At 36.1% G+C, this 17,500-nt stretch overlaps 1 protein-coding gene across 3 annotated transcripts in view; it reads left to right on the plus strand.

Moving 5' to 3' along the window:
• The first annotated feature begins 4,843 nt into the window (after positions 1-4,843).
• fbn1 (fibrillin 1) overlaps positions 4,844-17,500 on the plus strand; it is a 92,388-nt gene continuing 79,731 nt past the window's right edge. Inside the window, exons 1-4 of one of the 3 annotated variants that reach the window (XR_012394116.1) lie at positions 4,844-5,364; positions 5,486-5,723; positions 9,972-10,054; positions 16,281-16,379. Coding sequence is in view for 1 of the 3 variants with exons in the window: in XM_073930076.1 (XP_073786177.1) it covers positions 5,521-5,723; positions 9,972-10,054; positions 16,281-16,379 (385 nt within the window). In the remaining 2 variants the exon portion in view is untranslated. The remainder of the gene's footprint in view (positions 5,365-5,485; positions 5,724-9,971; positions 10,055-16,280; positions 16,380-17,500) is intronic. The other 2 variants (XM_073930076.1, XR_012394115.1) reach the window with 2 other exon arrangements.

Genomic DNA, 17,500 nt, shown 5'->3' on the forward strand with positions numbered 1-17,500 from the left:
TTCCCTGGAGTACATTTGTGGTGCTGTATCAGTACTGTTACCCCACTACTGTCCTTCAACCTGCAGTCACTATTTTAGATTCTCTTGTTTATGGGGATTAGAAAAATCAGATTCCAGAAACACCAACACAGGGAGAATATGCAAACTCCACACAGAAACACCAACTGACCCAGCTGAGGCTCGAACCAACAACCTTCTTGCTGTGAGGCAGCAGCACTACCTACTGCACCACTGCGTCGCCCCTCTCAGTAACAAAGTTATTATAATACACACACACACACACACACACACACACACACACACACACACACACACACACACACACTTTAACAAGCAGTACTCATGTAATTAGACACACCACCCTTTTGAATGCCTTGTTCAGCGCTGCTCATCTCAGATTTTTTATTCATTTATTTCTATTTTTCTTTCTTTATTTATAAACACAATTCTTGCAGTTTTGATGATTATTTTCTCTCTTTTATATTTGGGGGATTCTCAGAGCTGTGAGATGTCAGCGCTCAGTACTGTGGTATGTACATGGTACTTTATAACACACTACCATATTTCCATGTTGTTTGATGTTCAGAATTGGGCTCATGCTCGTCAGAAGCCTGCGCTGCTCTGAATCCTGCATTGTGCGGCTCGTCTGGAGGGTGAAAGTCATAAATGCTTTCCCATGAGCCTCTTCTCTCATTGTGCATTGTTCATGTTCTCTCATTACAGGAGTCAAGGTGCTGCCAGCGACCACGCTCACACACACACACCGTTTCTGGAGCACACACATGAGATGATGCTGCCGCTGAAGTATGAGGCCCGCTCTTAAGTTGACAAGTGAAAATGTGTGTGTGTGAGAGAGATAGAGCATGTGTGTGTGTGTGTGTATGTGTGTGTGTGTGTGTGTGTGTGTGTGTGTGTGTGTGTGTGTGTGTGTGTGTGTGTGTGTGTGTGTGTGTGTGTGTGTGTGTGTGTGTGTGTGTGTGTGTGTGTGTGTGTGTGTGTGTGTGTATATATATATATATATTTTTTTTTTTTTTGCATAGACTTATTGGTGCATTGCACAATGGTTTGAACCGCTGTAGGGGTGGTGGTATTTAAATGATTCATATTATTATTAAAGATATAAACTATTTCTCTATTAATGGGCTGAACCCCCCCCCAACATTTTGTTTGGATGTCTTCGTGGGAGCAAGCGTTAATTAAGGGTGTCATTTAAGAGTTTAGGAGCCATATATGGAAACGCTCGACCTCCTTTAGTGGACTTTGGTATTCTGGGTACTACCAGAAGCCCTGAGTTTAATGATCTTAAAGTGCAGGTTGGATTGTGGCGAGACAGAAGATTGGTTAGATAAACAGGAGCTAGACTAGAGCACTGAACAAGTTCATTCATCACAGAAGCTCATTTACCGCAGTAATCATGAAGAACTTGGGTGTAATACTGTGATAAATGTATATTAATAAAACATTAATGTACATTCAGTGTTATTCAGTGTTGGGGAAAACATTAATATAATTACTGCTGTTAAATCACGATTAATCACATTAAAATATACACGTGTACTGTGATTATTTATATTTATAAACTCTATAAATAATATACATAAAAATAAATAAATACTAGACGGAAATATAAATATATCTATACATAAAACATTTTATTCAATATCATTCAGTCATAGTCCTTTTGTTCATCAGGGGTCGCCACGGCGGAATGAACTGCCAACTATTCCAGAATGTTTTACACAGCGGATACCCTTCCAGCCGCAACCCAATACTGGCTGTAGTGTATGAGTGTATTGGTGTTTCCCAGTACTGGGTTGCAGCTGGAAGGGCATCCACTGTGTAAAACATATGCTGGAATAGTTGGTGGTTCATTCCGCTGTGGCAACTTTGAACTTTGATAAATAAGGGACTAAGCCGAAGGAAAATGGATGAATGAATAAGTGTACAGACAGGACAGAAACTACATACACTGTAGAAGATGCTGGGTTGTAGTAATTCAACATTGGGTCAAATATGAACAAACATTGAGTTAAAAAGTGTCATTTAAATTAAGACCAGTGTTGGGTTTATCCATATTTTTGTATGTATTTAATATATTTTATATGTTTTAAGATGTAAAACTGAAGCTTAATTAAATTCCAGACGACTGCTATAACTAAACGTTTCTAATCTACATTTAATTAAACTTGATTGCTGAAATAACTGCAACAAAATACAGATAAGAAAAATATGTAGACATCACTAAAAGTAATATTTAAAAATGCTGGCTTGTTATAACCCAACATTGGGTCAAATATGAGACCAAAGACCAATGCACTTATAGAGATGGTGTATAAGTATATAATTACATATACTTCCTCACTGGGGAAATGGAGGCCATGTGAATGTTTTGTGAGCATAATTGAGTGCACACAGCATGCCTTATCATCTGATAATTGTAGGAAATAATTCCAAAAAGCAACTGACTGTGTAAAGCCACATAAAACAGCACAAAAATACCATGAATATGCCGAGTTCAGCAGCTAATCAGCCGGAATCAACTGAGGTGAAGTCACGGTGAGCGGTGAGACCTAGCTGTCACTCAAGTGGCCACGCCCTTAATTATGCAGACTTACTAAAGCTAATATAAATGAACTGGATGAGTTGTAAATAAATTCACCCCCTCACAGTTGTCATAAAGGGTAATATTAGCTATTTGAACCAAAATAGTTCTTTGTATCAGGCTGTAAACACCTTTATTTCTGCTGTACAGTCGGCCATTTAACAGTGGGCTCAGTATAAATCTGCTCCATATGGATCCAGGCCTAGAGGAATTTACATAAGTTGCAGTTTCAGTTACTTTTGTATCATTTGAAGCTTTTGGTTGTCATATTTTCAAAATCATCAATCCCAAAATTTGTACATAATTCTGGACCCAAATAGGTCTGTATGTTGGATTTAAGTTGCATTACAACCAATTCTCATAATTAGATTATAAGTGGACTGTTTGGGTTAGTGTACATACATGTAGTCATTTAGCAGACGCTTTTATCCAAAGCGACTTACAAAAGAGGACAAGGAAGCAATTTACACAACTATAAGAGCAACAGTGAAGAAGTGCTGTAGGCGAGTTTCAGGAGTGTAAAGTCTAAGAAGGAAAGCGTCAGTAATTTTTTATTTTTTATTTTTCTGTAGTACACTTAATGGTGGAGGCAGAGAGGCAATTGCAGATTAGGAAGGGAAGTGGAGACTAAATAGTTGAGTTTTTAGTGGTTTCTTGAAGACAGCGAGTGACTCTGCTGTTCTGATGCAGTTAGGGAGTTCATTCCACCAACTGGGCAGATTGAGCGCGAGAGTTCGGGAAAGTGATTTCTTCCCTCTTTGGGATGGAACCACGAGGCGACGTTCATTCACAGAACGCAAGTTTCTGGAGGACACATACATCTGCAGAAGTGAGAGCAGATAAGAAGGAGCAAAGCCAGAAGTCGCTTTGTAAGCAAACATCAGAGCTTTGAATTTGATGCGAGCAGCAACTGGCAGCCAGTGCAAACGGATGAGCAGCGGAGTGACATGTGCTCATTTAGGTTCATTATAGACTACTCGTGCTGCTGCGTTCTGAAGCAGATGAAGAGGCTTGATAGAGTTAGCTGGAAGCCCGGCTAGTAGAGAGTTGCAGTAATCCAGTCTGGAGAGAACAAGAGCTTGAACAAGGAGTTGAGCTGCATGTTCAGATAGGAAGGGTTGAACCTTTCTGATGTTGTAGAGTGCGAATCTGCAAGATCGAGCAGTTCTAGACATGAGGTCAGAGAAGTTTAAGTGTCAGTTGACATGTACTTGCAAAGTTTCTTATAGTCAGTTAAATGTCTGTTGAAGGCAGCAGATATTAAGCAGACAGTCGACTAATACTCACATGCACCATCAAAATAAAGTGTTAACCAGAAATATGAAAACATGACACAGCGGGGTCAGCTGCAACAGGGGGTTAGAATTGATTAAGCCTCACACTGCTGGACACCAATTAAACAAACATAATATATGTAGAATTTTGGGTTTAATGTTGAGAACTTTTTATAAAAAATGTTTTTTAGTAGAAAATATTGTTTTAATAGAAAATAAATTATTGCTAACAATGCAAATAAATGCATTGTAAAATAATGGATAAATGGATAATAATGCAAATATTTAATATCAAATTCTTCTATTTTAACAACAATATATTAATAATAATAATAATAACAATAATAATAATAATAATAATAATAGTTGTGGAAATAGACAAGTGCTGTTTTGATAGGTCTGTTTATTGTTTGTGTTGTAAAATCTCAAACTCTTTGTTGGGAATTATTTTTACATTGTTAAAAGTGCTATAGAAATACAGATTAATTAAAAATTACATAAAAAATTAATGAAAATAAATTTAAAAAGATTTTTTTTGCCTTATTTAGAGTCACTAGAAATACTGAAATCAGATAAAATCATTAAATATTACAAATAAGACAGCAAGAAAGACATATCAAGCTCAAGATCATTTAATATCGATTTCCTCTATTTTTCTAATGATTACAACAATATTAATAATAATAATAATAATGATAATAACTTTTGTAAACAAAATATAGCTGGTGTATTGATAGTTTTGGATAAAATGTGTTTATCCATAATAAATAAATAAACATGCTGTGCTATTTAGAATAATAAAAATAATGATCTAATGACTGAGGAAATATAGCTGTTTAAAGTGAACTGAATGTAAAATATCTGTGTGAAATCTGCCTTTATAAGCGTGTGTTGCAGCTGACCGCCTGTCTGTTACAGCTTGCCCTGCAGGAGGGGTAAACAGTAACATTTGCACTCCTGGCACTTTGGGCAATACTGCACAGAAACCACAGGTCCGGCGGTCATACAAACAGTGCTCATTTGCTGCAGAGGCTTGTGTGTTATTGGTAAAACCCTGTTACTTTGCTCATTATTTGACCAAAAACAAAAAGTGTTTCTGTGTGCCCCGCTCTCCCCAACACTTCAGTCGAGAGGAATGTGATGGACCAGCTGAACAATGCCATACACCACCTTTACTTTTATGATTATATCATTGTAATTTGATTGATTATAGGTGTAATGTTCTTCAGGACTGGCTTTGTGTGTGTGTCTCGTACCCGCGCGGGTTCTCGCGAGATGGCGGGCGCGCGCATTCTCGGCGGTGGCGCGCCTTGAGCAGATGCGCGTTCATGCAGACAGACAGACTCTCAGTCCTGCGCTCTTCTTCTCTTCCTCCTCTTCTTCTTCTCCTCTTGTCCCCTGACAGCTGCATTCCGGCTCTCTGAAGTCTTTATCTGCGCACACTCACTGGAGGACTCTTCTTCATCATCTTCTTCATCATCTACTGAGGTACTCAAACTTTCAGGCTTCCCTCAAGTCTTGTCCTCTTCTTCAGTGTGTCATATTTATAGTCATTAAAGTCCTCTGTTAGTCGTCAACTTTCTGTTTTTTCCCACTTTTGTTTTTAAAGTGAGTTGTTGGTCGTGCAGCGGGAGCGCGCTCAGGATGAGGCGGCTGCTCGTGCTCGCGACGGGACTCTCAGCGCTCTTGTCGCTGTGTGCGCCTGCGCAGACGCTCGACGCAGGCGCAGACGCATCTGTGCAGACGCAGAAAGCAGACGGAACTGCGCAGACGCAGAACGGAGCCGCGGAGCAGCCGAGAGCGAACCGGGCGAAGCGGCGGGGCAGCGGACAGGACGTCCTGAAGGGGTAAAACACAGAATTTACCATAAACACTGCGGTAAAACGGTCATTAAGCGGCTCTGAGGCTGTGGGAACTGAGTTTACCGCACACAAATAATGTCAAAACACTAATAATAACAGTTGTGGAAACAGACAAGTGCTGTTTTGATAGGTCTGTTTATTGTTTGTGTTGTAAAATCTCAAAGTCTTTGTTGGGAATTATTTGTACATTGTTAAAAGCGCTTTAGAAATACAGATTAATTAAAAATGACATTTAAATTAATGAAATGAAATTAAAATTATTTTTGCCATATTAAGAGTCCCCGGACATACCTAAATTAGATCAAATCAATAAATATTACAAATATGACAGCAATAAAGCCAAATCAAGCTCAAGATCTTTTCATATCAAATTCCTCTATTGTTTTAATAATAATAACAACAACAACAACAATATAACAACAATAATAATATGTAATAATAATAATAATAATAACAATAATGATAACAGTTGTGGAAACAGCAAGAAAGCCATATCAAGCTCAAGATCATTTAATATCAAATTCCTCTATTTTTGGATTAATAATAATAACTTTTGTAAACAGAATGAAGCTGGTGTATTGATAGTTTTCTTTATTGTTTGTGTTGTAAATTCTCAAAGTCTTTGTTTGGAATGTTTTGTTTACATTATTAAATTCACTGTAGAAATACAGATTAATTAAAAATGACATTTAAATTATTTATATAAAAACAATTGTCATTAAATCTTTATATTTTACACATTTGACTGCAAGAAGGTCATATCAAACTCAAAATCATTTCATATCAAATTCCTCTGTTTTTCTATTATTAATAATAATAATAATAATAATAATAATGATAACAGTTGTGGAAATAGACAAGTGCTGGTTTGATAGGTCTGTTTATTGTTTGTGTTGTAAAATCTCAAACTCTTTGTTGGGAATGTTTTGTTTACATTGTTAAAAACACTATAGAAATCGAGCTTTATTAAAATTACATGAAAAATTAATGAAATTAAATTCAAAATGATTTTTTACCTTATTTAGAGTCCCTAGACATACTGAAATCAGATAAAATAATTAAATATTCCAAATTTGACAGCAAGAAAGCCATATCAAGCTCAAGATCATTTAATATCGATTTCCTCTATTTTTCTAATAACAATAATATTAATAATAACAATGCTAATAATAATAATAATTATTATAACTTTTGTAAACAGAATGAAGCTGGTGTATTGATAGTTTTGTTTATTGTTTGTGTTGTAAAATCTCAAAGTCTTTGTTTGGAATGTTTTGTTTACATTATTAAATGCACTGTAGAAATACAGATTAATTAAAAATGACACTCAGATTATTTAAATAAAAACAGTTGTCATAAAAGAGTGCCCAAACATACTCTTAATGTATCTCAATGTTTTTTTAATAATTTACTGAAAAAAAGACGTCAATTAAGGTTCTCACATAATTCAGCATGACATGTAGACATATTTAATATCATGCTGTTTAATTAAATATTATTATTTAAAGTAAATTACTTGTTTTGAGCGGTGTTTATTAGTGATGTTATTTGAATCGATGAAAAATCAAAGTAAATTTGTTAAAAATTTAAGCATTTAATAAGATTTTAGCATGTTTGGGGTCAATGGGGTATTTAGAGTCTTTTATATGATGTGAAATAATTCTTGCTCTAAATAAGAGTTTTGGGCACAGACACTATTTTTAGACATGATGACATAAAATATACTAAAATGCCAAAATATAGTTATGGGATTTTAAAAATGCACAAAATACATACACAAACCTATTTAATAATGTTTATATGATAAACTAGAATTATTCATATTTTATCTTGTTTTTATTTCATATTTTATTGTCCTTTCAGATTTTTTTCTGTAATAATTAGAATTTGCTTCTGCATATACAGTAATTAACTGTACAAAACTGTTTGTTTTAATGCAGTGAATACACATTAGACGCCATTAAAGTGTCTGTCTTAATGTTTCCAATAATACAATGTTAGTTAATGCTTCCCCGTCATACAGCATGTAATTAAACACACTCTGAGCACTGCTTTTTGCTGTCAAATGTGTAAAAATCCAAAGATTTAAGATGATGCTTGGGGTTAATCTGTGATACAATGCATTATATAATTGTTTATATTGCTACTTGTATATTCCTCTTATTATTATGCATTCTGTTTATTGATTTAGTTTTTTAATAATTAGAATTTGTGTCCATCTACAGTATTTAACTGTGCAAACTTATTATTTATTTTAATGCACTGAATGCACACTAAAGTGTGTGTCTTAATGTTTCCAATAATACAACATCAATCACATCATTCAGCATATAAGTACACCCTTATTTTGAGCGCTGCTTATTAGTGATGACATTTAATGTGACGCTCTTTGAAATGATGAAAAGTCTTCTTGTTGTGTAAAATATTTAAGATGATTTCAGGATGTTTGGCGTCAATCTCTTTAACATGACAACAGATGATTCTTGCTCTAAATCAGAGTTTTGGACACAGAAACTATTGTTAGACACGATGACTTTATAGTTGCTGTGTTCTGGAAAAACAGATGACAGTCATTATTCAGTCGTTGTAAACCTGCATGCATTTAAAGCTGTTTCAGAGAGATGGTGTTGATGTTTGAAGACAGTGATGTAGAGCGGCAGGAGATCTGCTTTCTGCATTGATATCGCAATGTGTGCATCCGCAAGAGTCACAGTACATAGATATACAGTGCTGCGCTGACTCTGCAGTGTCATTTCAACATTCACCTATACTAAACCAGAGAGCCTGCACTGTTTATCTCAGTCTTATCTCTGCTTTATTGAGCTGCTTGTAGTTTATTTATTATATTGGATGCATGATTCACTCACTCCCATTCATCTAAATGAAGACCTTTATTAACACTTCTAGTGATGGGAAGTTTGGATCATTTCACTGACTCGGATCTTTGAGTCTCGTTCATCGAGATGAACGAATCTTTTTTCGAGTCATTTCATTCATTTGGCTCAATTTGCCAAAATATTATTAAAATGTTACGAATTGCTTCCAAACACCTCTACAACTAGCCCAACAGGTTGATCACACGACAAATAAGTCATCAATAGAATCCTATAAGAGGGAGATCATAATAATTCAGTGTTGACCTGCTGTTTTATCTATGAAGGTGTTGTTGTCTCTGCTCAGTTCACCTCTTCATGTCTTCAAATGTCAGTGATTCGTTCACGTTACACTGACAGTCACATATAATCTTAATCAATGTGCACAGTCTGAGCCAAGTGTTGCTCGCTGCAGAGCCATTTGAGGAGAGCTGAGCTCCAGAGAGGGGGAGCTTAAGCTTGAGCTCCACCTTTTTTGCACTTCTTCTACGAGTGATGTCACTGGGGGTAGGGTTAGGGGTGGGGTTGGTGTACGCATTAAAACAGCTTACAGGAGGAGGAGCGACAGCTCATGCTCCCCCTCTCTGGAGCTCACCTCTCCTCAAATGGCTCTGCAGCGAGCACCCTCTCGTCTGAGCCGATAGCAGCCATGATGATGAGTTCACCTTGAGTCTTCTGGTTCTTGAGTCGTTTGTTCATCACATGACAGAATGACTCAAACCCGAGAGATGAACGGTTCAATTTTTCCGGCTCTAAACGCATATGATTGGCTTCTGCCTTTCCTTGATGAATGACTCAAAGGACTTGAAATGACCGATACCCCCTGCACAAATGTGCGCACGCGCGGATGAACGAATCACTCCATGAGAGGACTCGTAGTTCCCGAGTCATATTGAAGATTTGTTAAAAATGAACGAATCGTTCATGAACAACCCATCACTAAACACTCCAGGGGCCTGCTCTCATTATTAACTATAGTTATTGAGATATTGGCAGATTATTAGTACCTATACAACATATTCTGCTTGATCTTATTGTACATCCTCAATGCCTAAACTACCGTAATAACTATTGATAAGGAGAAAATTAAGAGTTTATTGAAGCAAAAGGCATAGTTAAGGGTTTGCTAGTAGCAAGATTTGAACTTAAAAATGAAGCGTGACCATAATTCATTCATAATAGTTCTGTTCAATCATCTGGTGAAATTGTTTAGGTTTAGTATATTGAAACAAAACATCACAACGTCTGACTCATATAAAGCGTCTCACTGCATGCCAAACTGTGTGTGTGTGTGTTTATGATTGTTTATGAGTGTTTGACCCCTCCTCAGCTAATCTGGTGTTTTCTGACTGACTTTCAGGCCGAATGTGTGTGGATCTCGTCATAATGCGTACTGCTGTCCCGGGTGGAAAACCCTGACCGGAGGAAACCAGTGCATCGTCCGTAAGTACTCACACTTATCCTGTTTCCTCCAGCGCCTGTGTGTGTGTGTGTGTGTGTGTGTGTGTGTGTGTGTGTGTGTGTGTGTGTGTGTGTGTGTGTGTGTGTGTGCGTGTGCGTGTGCGTGTGCGTGTGTGTGTGTGTGTAGGTCTATTTTTTTGTTGCGCTATATCTTGCACCAAAATGTATGCCACTCATCAAACTTTATCATTTTATGCAGCAGCTTTACATTTAACAGAAAAACATGAGGACGATTATAAGCAAAAGACCCCGGCCTATAAGATGTTTTATGGGATAGTCTATCTTAAACTGACCAGCTTTATGTTTTCTTCCCCTTATTTATTCAATTGTTTGCCGCATGAGAACTCTTGTGCGATCGGAAAACTAGAGTAATGAAAGCAAGCCATATTTACCAGACTCGGGTAAAGTCCGCCTCTCCTTTCACTCCACCCTGAAGCCCCAGCTGGCCCTCTTTGGCCCAAGGTATTCGGCGGGCCGAAAAAGGCCGGCCGCTGGCACAGAGAAAGCCCCGCTTTGGCCCGATTAGGCCCCGGAAGTGACAAGGAAAACACGACTCGCCCTGGCTTGCTTGCTTTAGGCGCGATAGTGGAAATGCGGCTAATAATACTGTACAAATAAAATATAGAGTGCTCTATTATTTCCTGGAAGTCTAGCAATATTATTATACACAAATTTAATAACCTATTGTAAATAGTCTTCATCGTATATATATATATATATATATATATATATATATATATATATATATATATATATATATATATATATATATATATATATATATATATATATATATATATATATATCTATATAACATCCATAATCCAGTTTTATGAAAACTGAAAAGCTGCTATTTAAAATAAATGTATTACTATTATTATTGCTATTATTTATTTCCCTCATTTAAAATATAAATCACATTTACAGGCTGTACTAGTACAGATAATAGTGTATTAATTCGGGTTTGTGTCAGTGCACATACTTAAATGTACTTGTTTAGTTTTTCATTGCACTAAATACACATTAGATGCTGGTGGTTTTCTGATCCCTTAACTTAGTTATATGCAATATGCAATAAAATTCAGGTTTGTACTGCAAATGTCACATGCATAATGCTGGAACTGCTCAGTGAGTGTAGTTATACATTTCTTTATTTTATTTCAGTCAGCAAAAATGTTTTGGACCAATAGTTTTAGTTTTTACTTTACTAAAATAACCTTGGTGTGTGTGTGTGCGTGTGTGCGTGTGTGCGTGTGTGCGTGTGTGTGTGTGCGTGTGTGCGTGTGTGCGTGTGTGCGTGTGTGTGTGTGTGCGTGTGTGCGTGTGTGCATGTGTGCATGTGTGTGTGTGTGTGTGTGTGTGTGTGTGTAGGACGGAGGTTCATGCGTGTTCGGTTGTTTTCAGCCTGTAGATGAATAGACAGGGTGGAGGGATGTTGTTTACATGCACACTAACGGATCACAATGGCCTGAGTCTCCATGACCCCTTGACCTCTCGCTGACCACACTTAAACCAGAACATTCCAGTCATAATGATGATAATAATAATCAGGGTCTGGTCCTCTTCCAGTCATATATGCATTGTGTAATCGGATTAATCCCATTAAGATGATGTTTCCTCAGTGAGACAGATGGAACATGCCTTCGCTTTGCCCGGGGAAAGAGCATGAAGGGGTAGTTCACTGTTTTATTTACAGCAGGACACCAGCACAAACCACTATCACAATGAGGAGCTCAGGTGCAGATGAGGAGCTTTATTCAGTGTTCAATGCTCTCAGTGTGAGTTTAAACACACTTTACGTGACATTTATTGCCTGAAAGCAGCAGCAGACAGATCAGTTCAGCTCAGATCCTGAAAAGAAAATAACTAGCAGATGATCAACGTCAGAACTGAGACTCTGTAAACCAGGGGTGTCCAAACTCGGTCCTGGAGTTTAGCTCCAGCTTGCTTCAACACACCTGCCTGGAAGTTTCTAGTATATCTAGTCAGAGCTTGATTAGCTGGTTCAGGTGTGTTTGATTAGGATTGGAGCTAAACTCTCCAGGGCCCGGTTTTTCAAAACGTTTAATCTGGATAAAATTTATCCGGATTTAGTAATCCTGTTTTTGTGATCCTTGATCACGTAATCCAGCTTACTTTTTGAGCCAGTTTTTCAAAACAACATCGGATTGGATCGATCTGATCCGGATAGGAACTTTTCAGGATCACTAAATCTGGATAACCAGTGCTCAAACAGGATAGGACATCACAATGTAGAACTATAGATATGTAAAGAGCGACAAGTAGAATAGCCAGCGTGGGGCCAATAAAACATTATTTTTATTTGAAATGAAAACTAAAAAAAAAAATTATGATTATTAAAATAATAATAATAATAAATAATAAAAACAAGAAAAACCCCACCCCATCCTCTTTCAGCAGTCCGCTCATCTGAGATCTACAACACTGTACATTGAGGATATTTATAATAAGTTTCAAATATAGATGTAAATCAAAAAAGACTTAATGTCAAAAACTCCACAATAAGGTCAGACTTCCTCATCTGATGTGGAGAGAGCAGCTTGTCTGAGCGTAGCCTTTAGGAGGCGAATCTCAAGTCATTGGCCTTGGTTTGCTGCAGTTTGGTCAGAGTCAGTTGTTTCTCTACCAGATGAAGCTGTGCTTCTGCCCTTTCAGTCTCTTTTTGCAATTGTTGAAAGTGATTTAAAAAATCAGTGATTGCCATTCTTTGCCATTTTTTTTGTTATTCTGTAATCATTGCATGCATCACTAATAAATATTCTAAACACAAAAATATTTTCCATTGTGATGAATATAGATATCAATTAGTGACAGAATAAAATTGATTGTTTTTGGTCAGTTTTGACAGCTGTTTGGGGGATTATTTTATGAGGCCAAACTCTTTCTACTTTGCTGTAGGCCTATACTGAAAGGCTGAATACAATAAAGCCTATACTCACTATAGCCTGACAGATGAACAAATAAAATTAAAACCATATGAATAAATAGTATATTAGTAGGATACTGCATGACCCAAAATTAGTATTATTTAATACATTTTTTAAGTTTTCATTACATTTTGGACATGAAATCCACGCTAAATCCACCCTTCTGATGGGATCAGTTTAATCCAGGTTTTTTGGATCAAAGTGATCCAGATCCTACAAAAAAGGTCTGAAAAACCCAAACTAAAGGTTTGATCAGGATCTAAACCAAGATTAGATTACGTGATCTAATCCGATTATGTAATCCGTTTTTTCTTTTGAAAAACCCATTTTCAAGATTTGATCCAATCCCTTATCCAAAATCCTATGGATTACTTTTGAAAAACCGGGCCCTGGTCACCGGCCCTCCAGGACTGAGATTGGACATGGCTGCTGTAAAACAACAACATCAGACACTCAGTAGCCCAATATTAATCTTCAAGAGCTTTAATGTTTATTCATTTACTAAAAATCCTTGACCATTATTTAAATTGATGATGTCCCGGGGCTTTGCGTTTTCCAATGGGACTACCAAAATCTCCAGCTGCCCGACGAGCAATCTTATTAGGAGGAAAACTGCATTGCAATGCCTTCACATTCACTCTGTGTGTGCTGTACTGCTGATACGACAGCAATTAATCCACTTTTTTACTTGAGAAAAGCCACAATATAAACAATTACTTCTCAATAACACAGTGTTTCAATCATAATCTGTTTAACATGCATCTGTAGCTGCAGCACAATGTTAAACTAAACATCCCGATTCGTCCCGTTAGCTTTGACATGGCAAGATGTTTCATTCCCTCAGCAGCAAATAATGACTTATTGAATGATCTAAGCTTTTTAAAACATGACATCTATTCAGGGATGATTATAAAATGAATGAACATGCATGAACTTCTTACCTCAGAATTGTCCAGAACTGTACAGTCTTTCATAAACGAGCAGTATCAGCTCATGAGGCCTGTCTGAGCTATGCGAAATCTAAACTCTCATCTCTTTATGCACTTACTCTATTTGAAGATCAATATACGTTAGTCAGTCTGTCAGACGTGAATAAATAACCGTCCATTTTAAAATGCTGCGAGTGCATGCGTCTGTGTGAAAAGCGTGTGCAGATCAGACGCATGTGGTTATGAAAGATAGAGGTTATGTTAATGGTTTGTCTTTTATTATTTAACAGGATCAGCAAAGAAATGTCATTAGGGCTTATAAAAGAAATGTCTGTTTGTTTTTTGCAATTACACTTAAAGGGATGGTTAAAGGGGCAGTTAACCAAAAATGAAAACTCCTTACTTGTTTTAAACCGGTTTTAGTTTTTTATTTTCTTTAAACACAGATAAGGATATGTTGAAGTGTTTAATGCTTTCTTTTTAAATATGGTTTTCTGCGGTCACCAAAAAAGAGAAAGAAACACAAACAGGTCAGAATAGTAAAGCAGGAGTAAATTATGACAGAAGTTTTGGGTGAACTATCAATTCAAGTCTGATGCAGCTCCGAACTCAAATCAAATCAAATCACTTTTATTGCCACATCAGCAGCAGCACGTGTGCTATGATGAGTGAAAAGCGTAGGTGCTGGCTCCAGACAGTGCAAAATACAGACAGTACAAATACAACGACAATGTGCAAAATACAACAGCATGCTCCCACAAAAAAGAAAAGAAAAACAGGACAATGTAAGATTGACGGCGACATGCACAATGAATAAGTGTCCACATAGTTGTAGGCAGTGTTGTTTCAAGTATGGATTGGTTACAGTGCAGTGCATGCTACATATTGATGGTGTGCAGTGAGGGTATGGAAGAGTCTTTGGGTGCGTTAAGTGTTCATTACGATTTTACAGGTGTAGTATGTTAATAATGTATATATTACCCAACCAAAAATAACCATGTGTAAATATTCTGAATATTTATATTTTATTATTTAAAAAATAACCCTCCAACATTCTGGAAAGTTTTTATAGTTAAAAAAAAACCTAAAACAATATTCGCTTCAGTGATTTAAAAAAATATTAATCAAATTAAAATGTATGAATAATGCATTTTCTATTGCATTTTTTATTCGCCTGGCACATGAAACTAATTTAACTCATAACACTACTCTGGGATATTGATACTCATATATTTATACAGTTAAAGTCTGATTTATTCCCCCCCCTGTTTATAATTTCCCCAATTTCTGTGTAACGGAGAGCAGATTTCTGCAACACATTTCTAATCATAACAGTGTTAATAACTCATCTCTAATAACTGATTTATTTTCTCTTTGTCATGATGACAGTAAATATTATTAGACTAGATATTCTTCAAGACACTTCTATACAGCTTAAAGTCACATGTAAAGGCTTCACTAGGGTAATCAGGGTAACTAGGCAGGTCAGGGTCATTCGGCAAGTTATTGTATAATGATGGTTTTCTGTAGACTATCAGAGAAAAAATAGCTTAAAGAGGCAAATAATATTGAGCTTAAAATGGTGTTTAAAAAATTAAAAACTGCTTTTATTCTAGCCGAAATAAACAAATAAGACTTTCTCCAGAAAAACAAATATTAGACATACTGTCAATATTTCCTCAATCTGTTCAACATCATTTGGAAAATATTTAAACAAGAACAAATAATTCATAGGGGGTTGGGGGGGGGGGGTAAATTCTGACTTCAACGGTGTTTATAAATGATATATAGTATTATATAATATATAACTTGTATAACACCCTTTTTAACTTTAGTTTTGTTGACCTGCAAAACTTGCTACGTGCCGACATCTCTGCATAAAAAGCTGTTACTCCGGTTTTACATCGTGACGTAAAGTGGTGTGTATTTTATCGGTGTGCATGTAAACAACCGGGATTCATACCAGGAGTGATGTGTGAGGTGTGCGGGAATGGTTTCGGTTGCACATAAAGTAGCAAACTTATATGCACTATTCTTCTTGCACTCTATGTATAGAAAAATACAGCAAATGCCCCCAACGTCTTTATTCTGGGATTACTCTACATTAATATCTGCATAAAGTAAATCATATCTCGAAGTTTTTACTGGGGCACGTTTTTTTTGCACCGTCTCCCCATCCCACCTCCAGCAAGATGCCGCCCTAGGCGATCGCCCATACTGCTGATGCCTAAATCCACCACTGCATGCACTCAGTGTTACTCATAAGAGCATCATCAAATGACCCGAGTGTGTTCATCCTTCAGTAAGTGTGCTCACTTGTTTATTTTTCAGCCATCTGTCGGAGTCCCTGCGGAGACGGCTTCTGCTCCAGACCCAACATGTGCACGTGTCCGAGCGGCCAGATCGCTCCCACCTGTGGATCCAAATCAGGTAATTCCTCATGCAGGTGTGTGTGTGAGCAGGTGTGTGTGAATGATCAGGGAATTTCTGCAATATCACAGCATTTAGTTTGAATGAAATCGCACGTGTGTCAGAGCAAAGCAGTGATTGTCGTGCACATCGTCAAGTCAAGTCAAGCAGGGCTGCACAGTGGAAAAGGATTATTATTGTCATAATATTATATGCAATATCCATATTGCAGAGAAGTGCAGTGACCTCAGTTAGTTTCAAGTGCCAGGCGTTTGTGTGCTGCAAGCATAAAGCTGCGGTCACACTGCACTTTTCTTTTAATGTCTAATCATCTTGTTTAATCCTGACCCTTTAGTGTAGTGTAACCGCAGCTTAAATTCTTTTTCCAAATCTGACCAATCATAAGAGGCCTTTAGTATCTTTAGCCACGCCTCTCCAGAAGGTGCTTTTAGCTAAACCCAGAGCTGAAAATAAACAGCCAATAGCAACCTGACTTTACACACAGGTGTTCAGGGATTCGGGGTGTATTAAAGTCTAAATATTTAAACCTTAACGTAATTGTTTAGATTTAATTCAGGAAAGTATCTATTACTTGTTTATATTAATATGACCATTACATAAATAAATGATTAAAAAAAATGATAAAACATTATTTTAATGTTGTATTGTAAGAAATATCAATTATATAGCATATTTTCACCCTCAATAAATAAGTTAATAAATTTAATATTTATTTTAATTTAATATTATATAATTATATAATTTAAAAGTTAAAATAAAAAATACCAATAATCAGTAAAATAAAGGTCGCAAAGAATTATATCATGAGACAAACTGAAAAAATTATAAATAAAGCAATTGAAGTGACTTTTGACTGTAAATAAATTAATTAAATATAAAATTATAAATAAGTAAATAAATTAATTAATTAATCAATTAATTAAATAGTAAATTATAAATAAATTAATTCATTAATAAAATTATAAATGAATACATAAATTAATGAATTAAATAATAAATTATAAATAAATTAATTAATTAATCAATTCATGAATTTAATAATAAATAATAAATGAATAAATAAATAAATTAATTAATTAATAAAATAAGAAATTATAAACAAATTAACGAATTAAATAATA

Source organism: Danio rerio, chromosome 18, assembly GCF_049306965.1.
Source record: "Danio rerio strain Tuebingen ecotype United States chromosome 18, GRCz12tu, whole genome shotgun sequence".
Taxonomy (NCBI): Eukaryota; Metazoa; Chordata; class Actinopteri; order Cypriniformes; family Danionidae; genus Danio; species Danio rerio.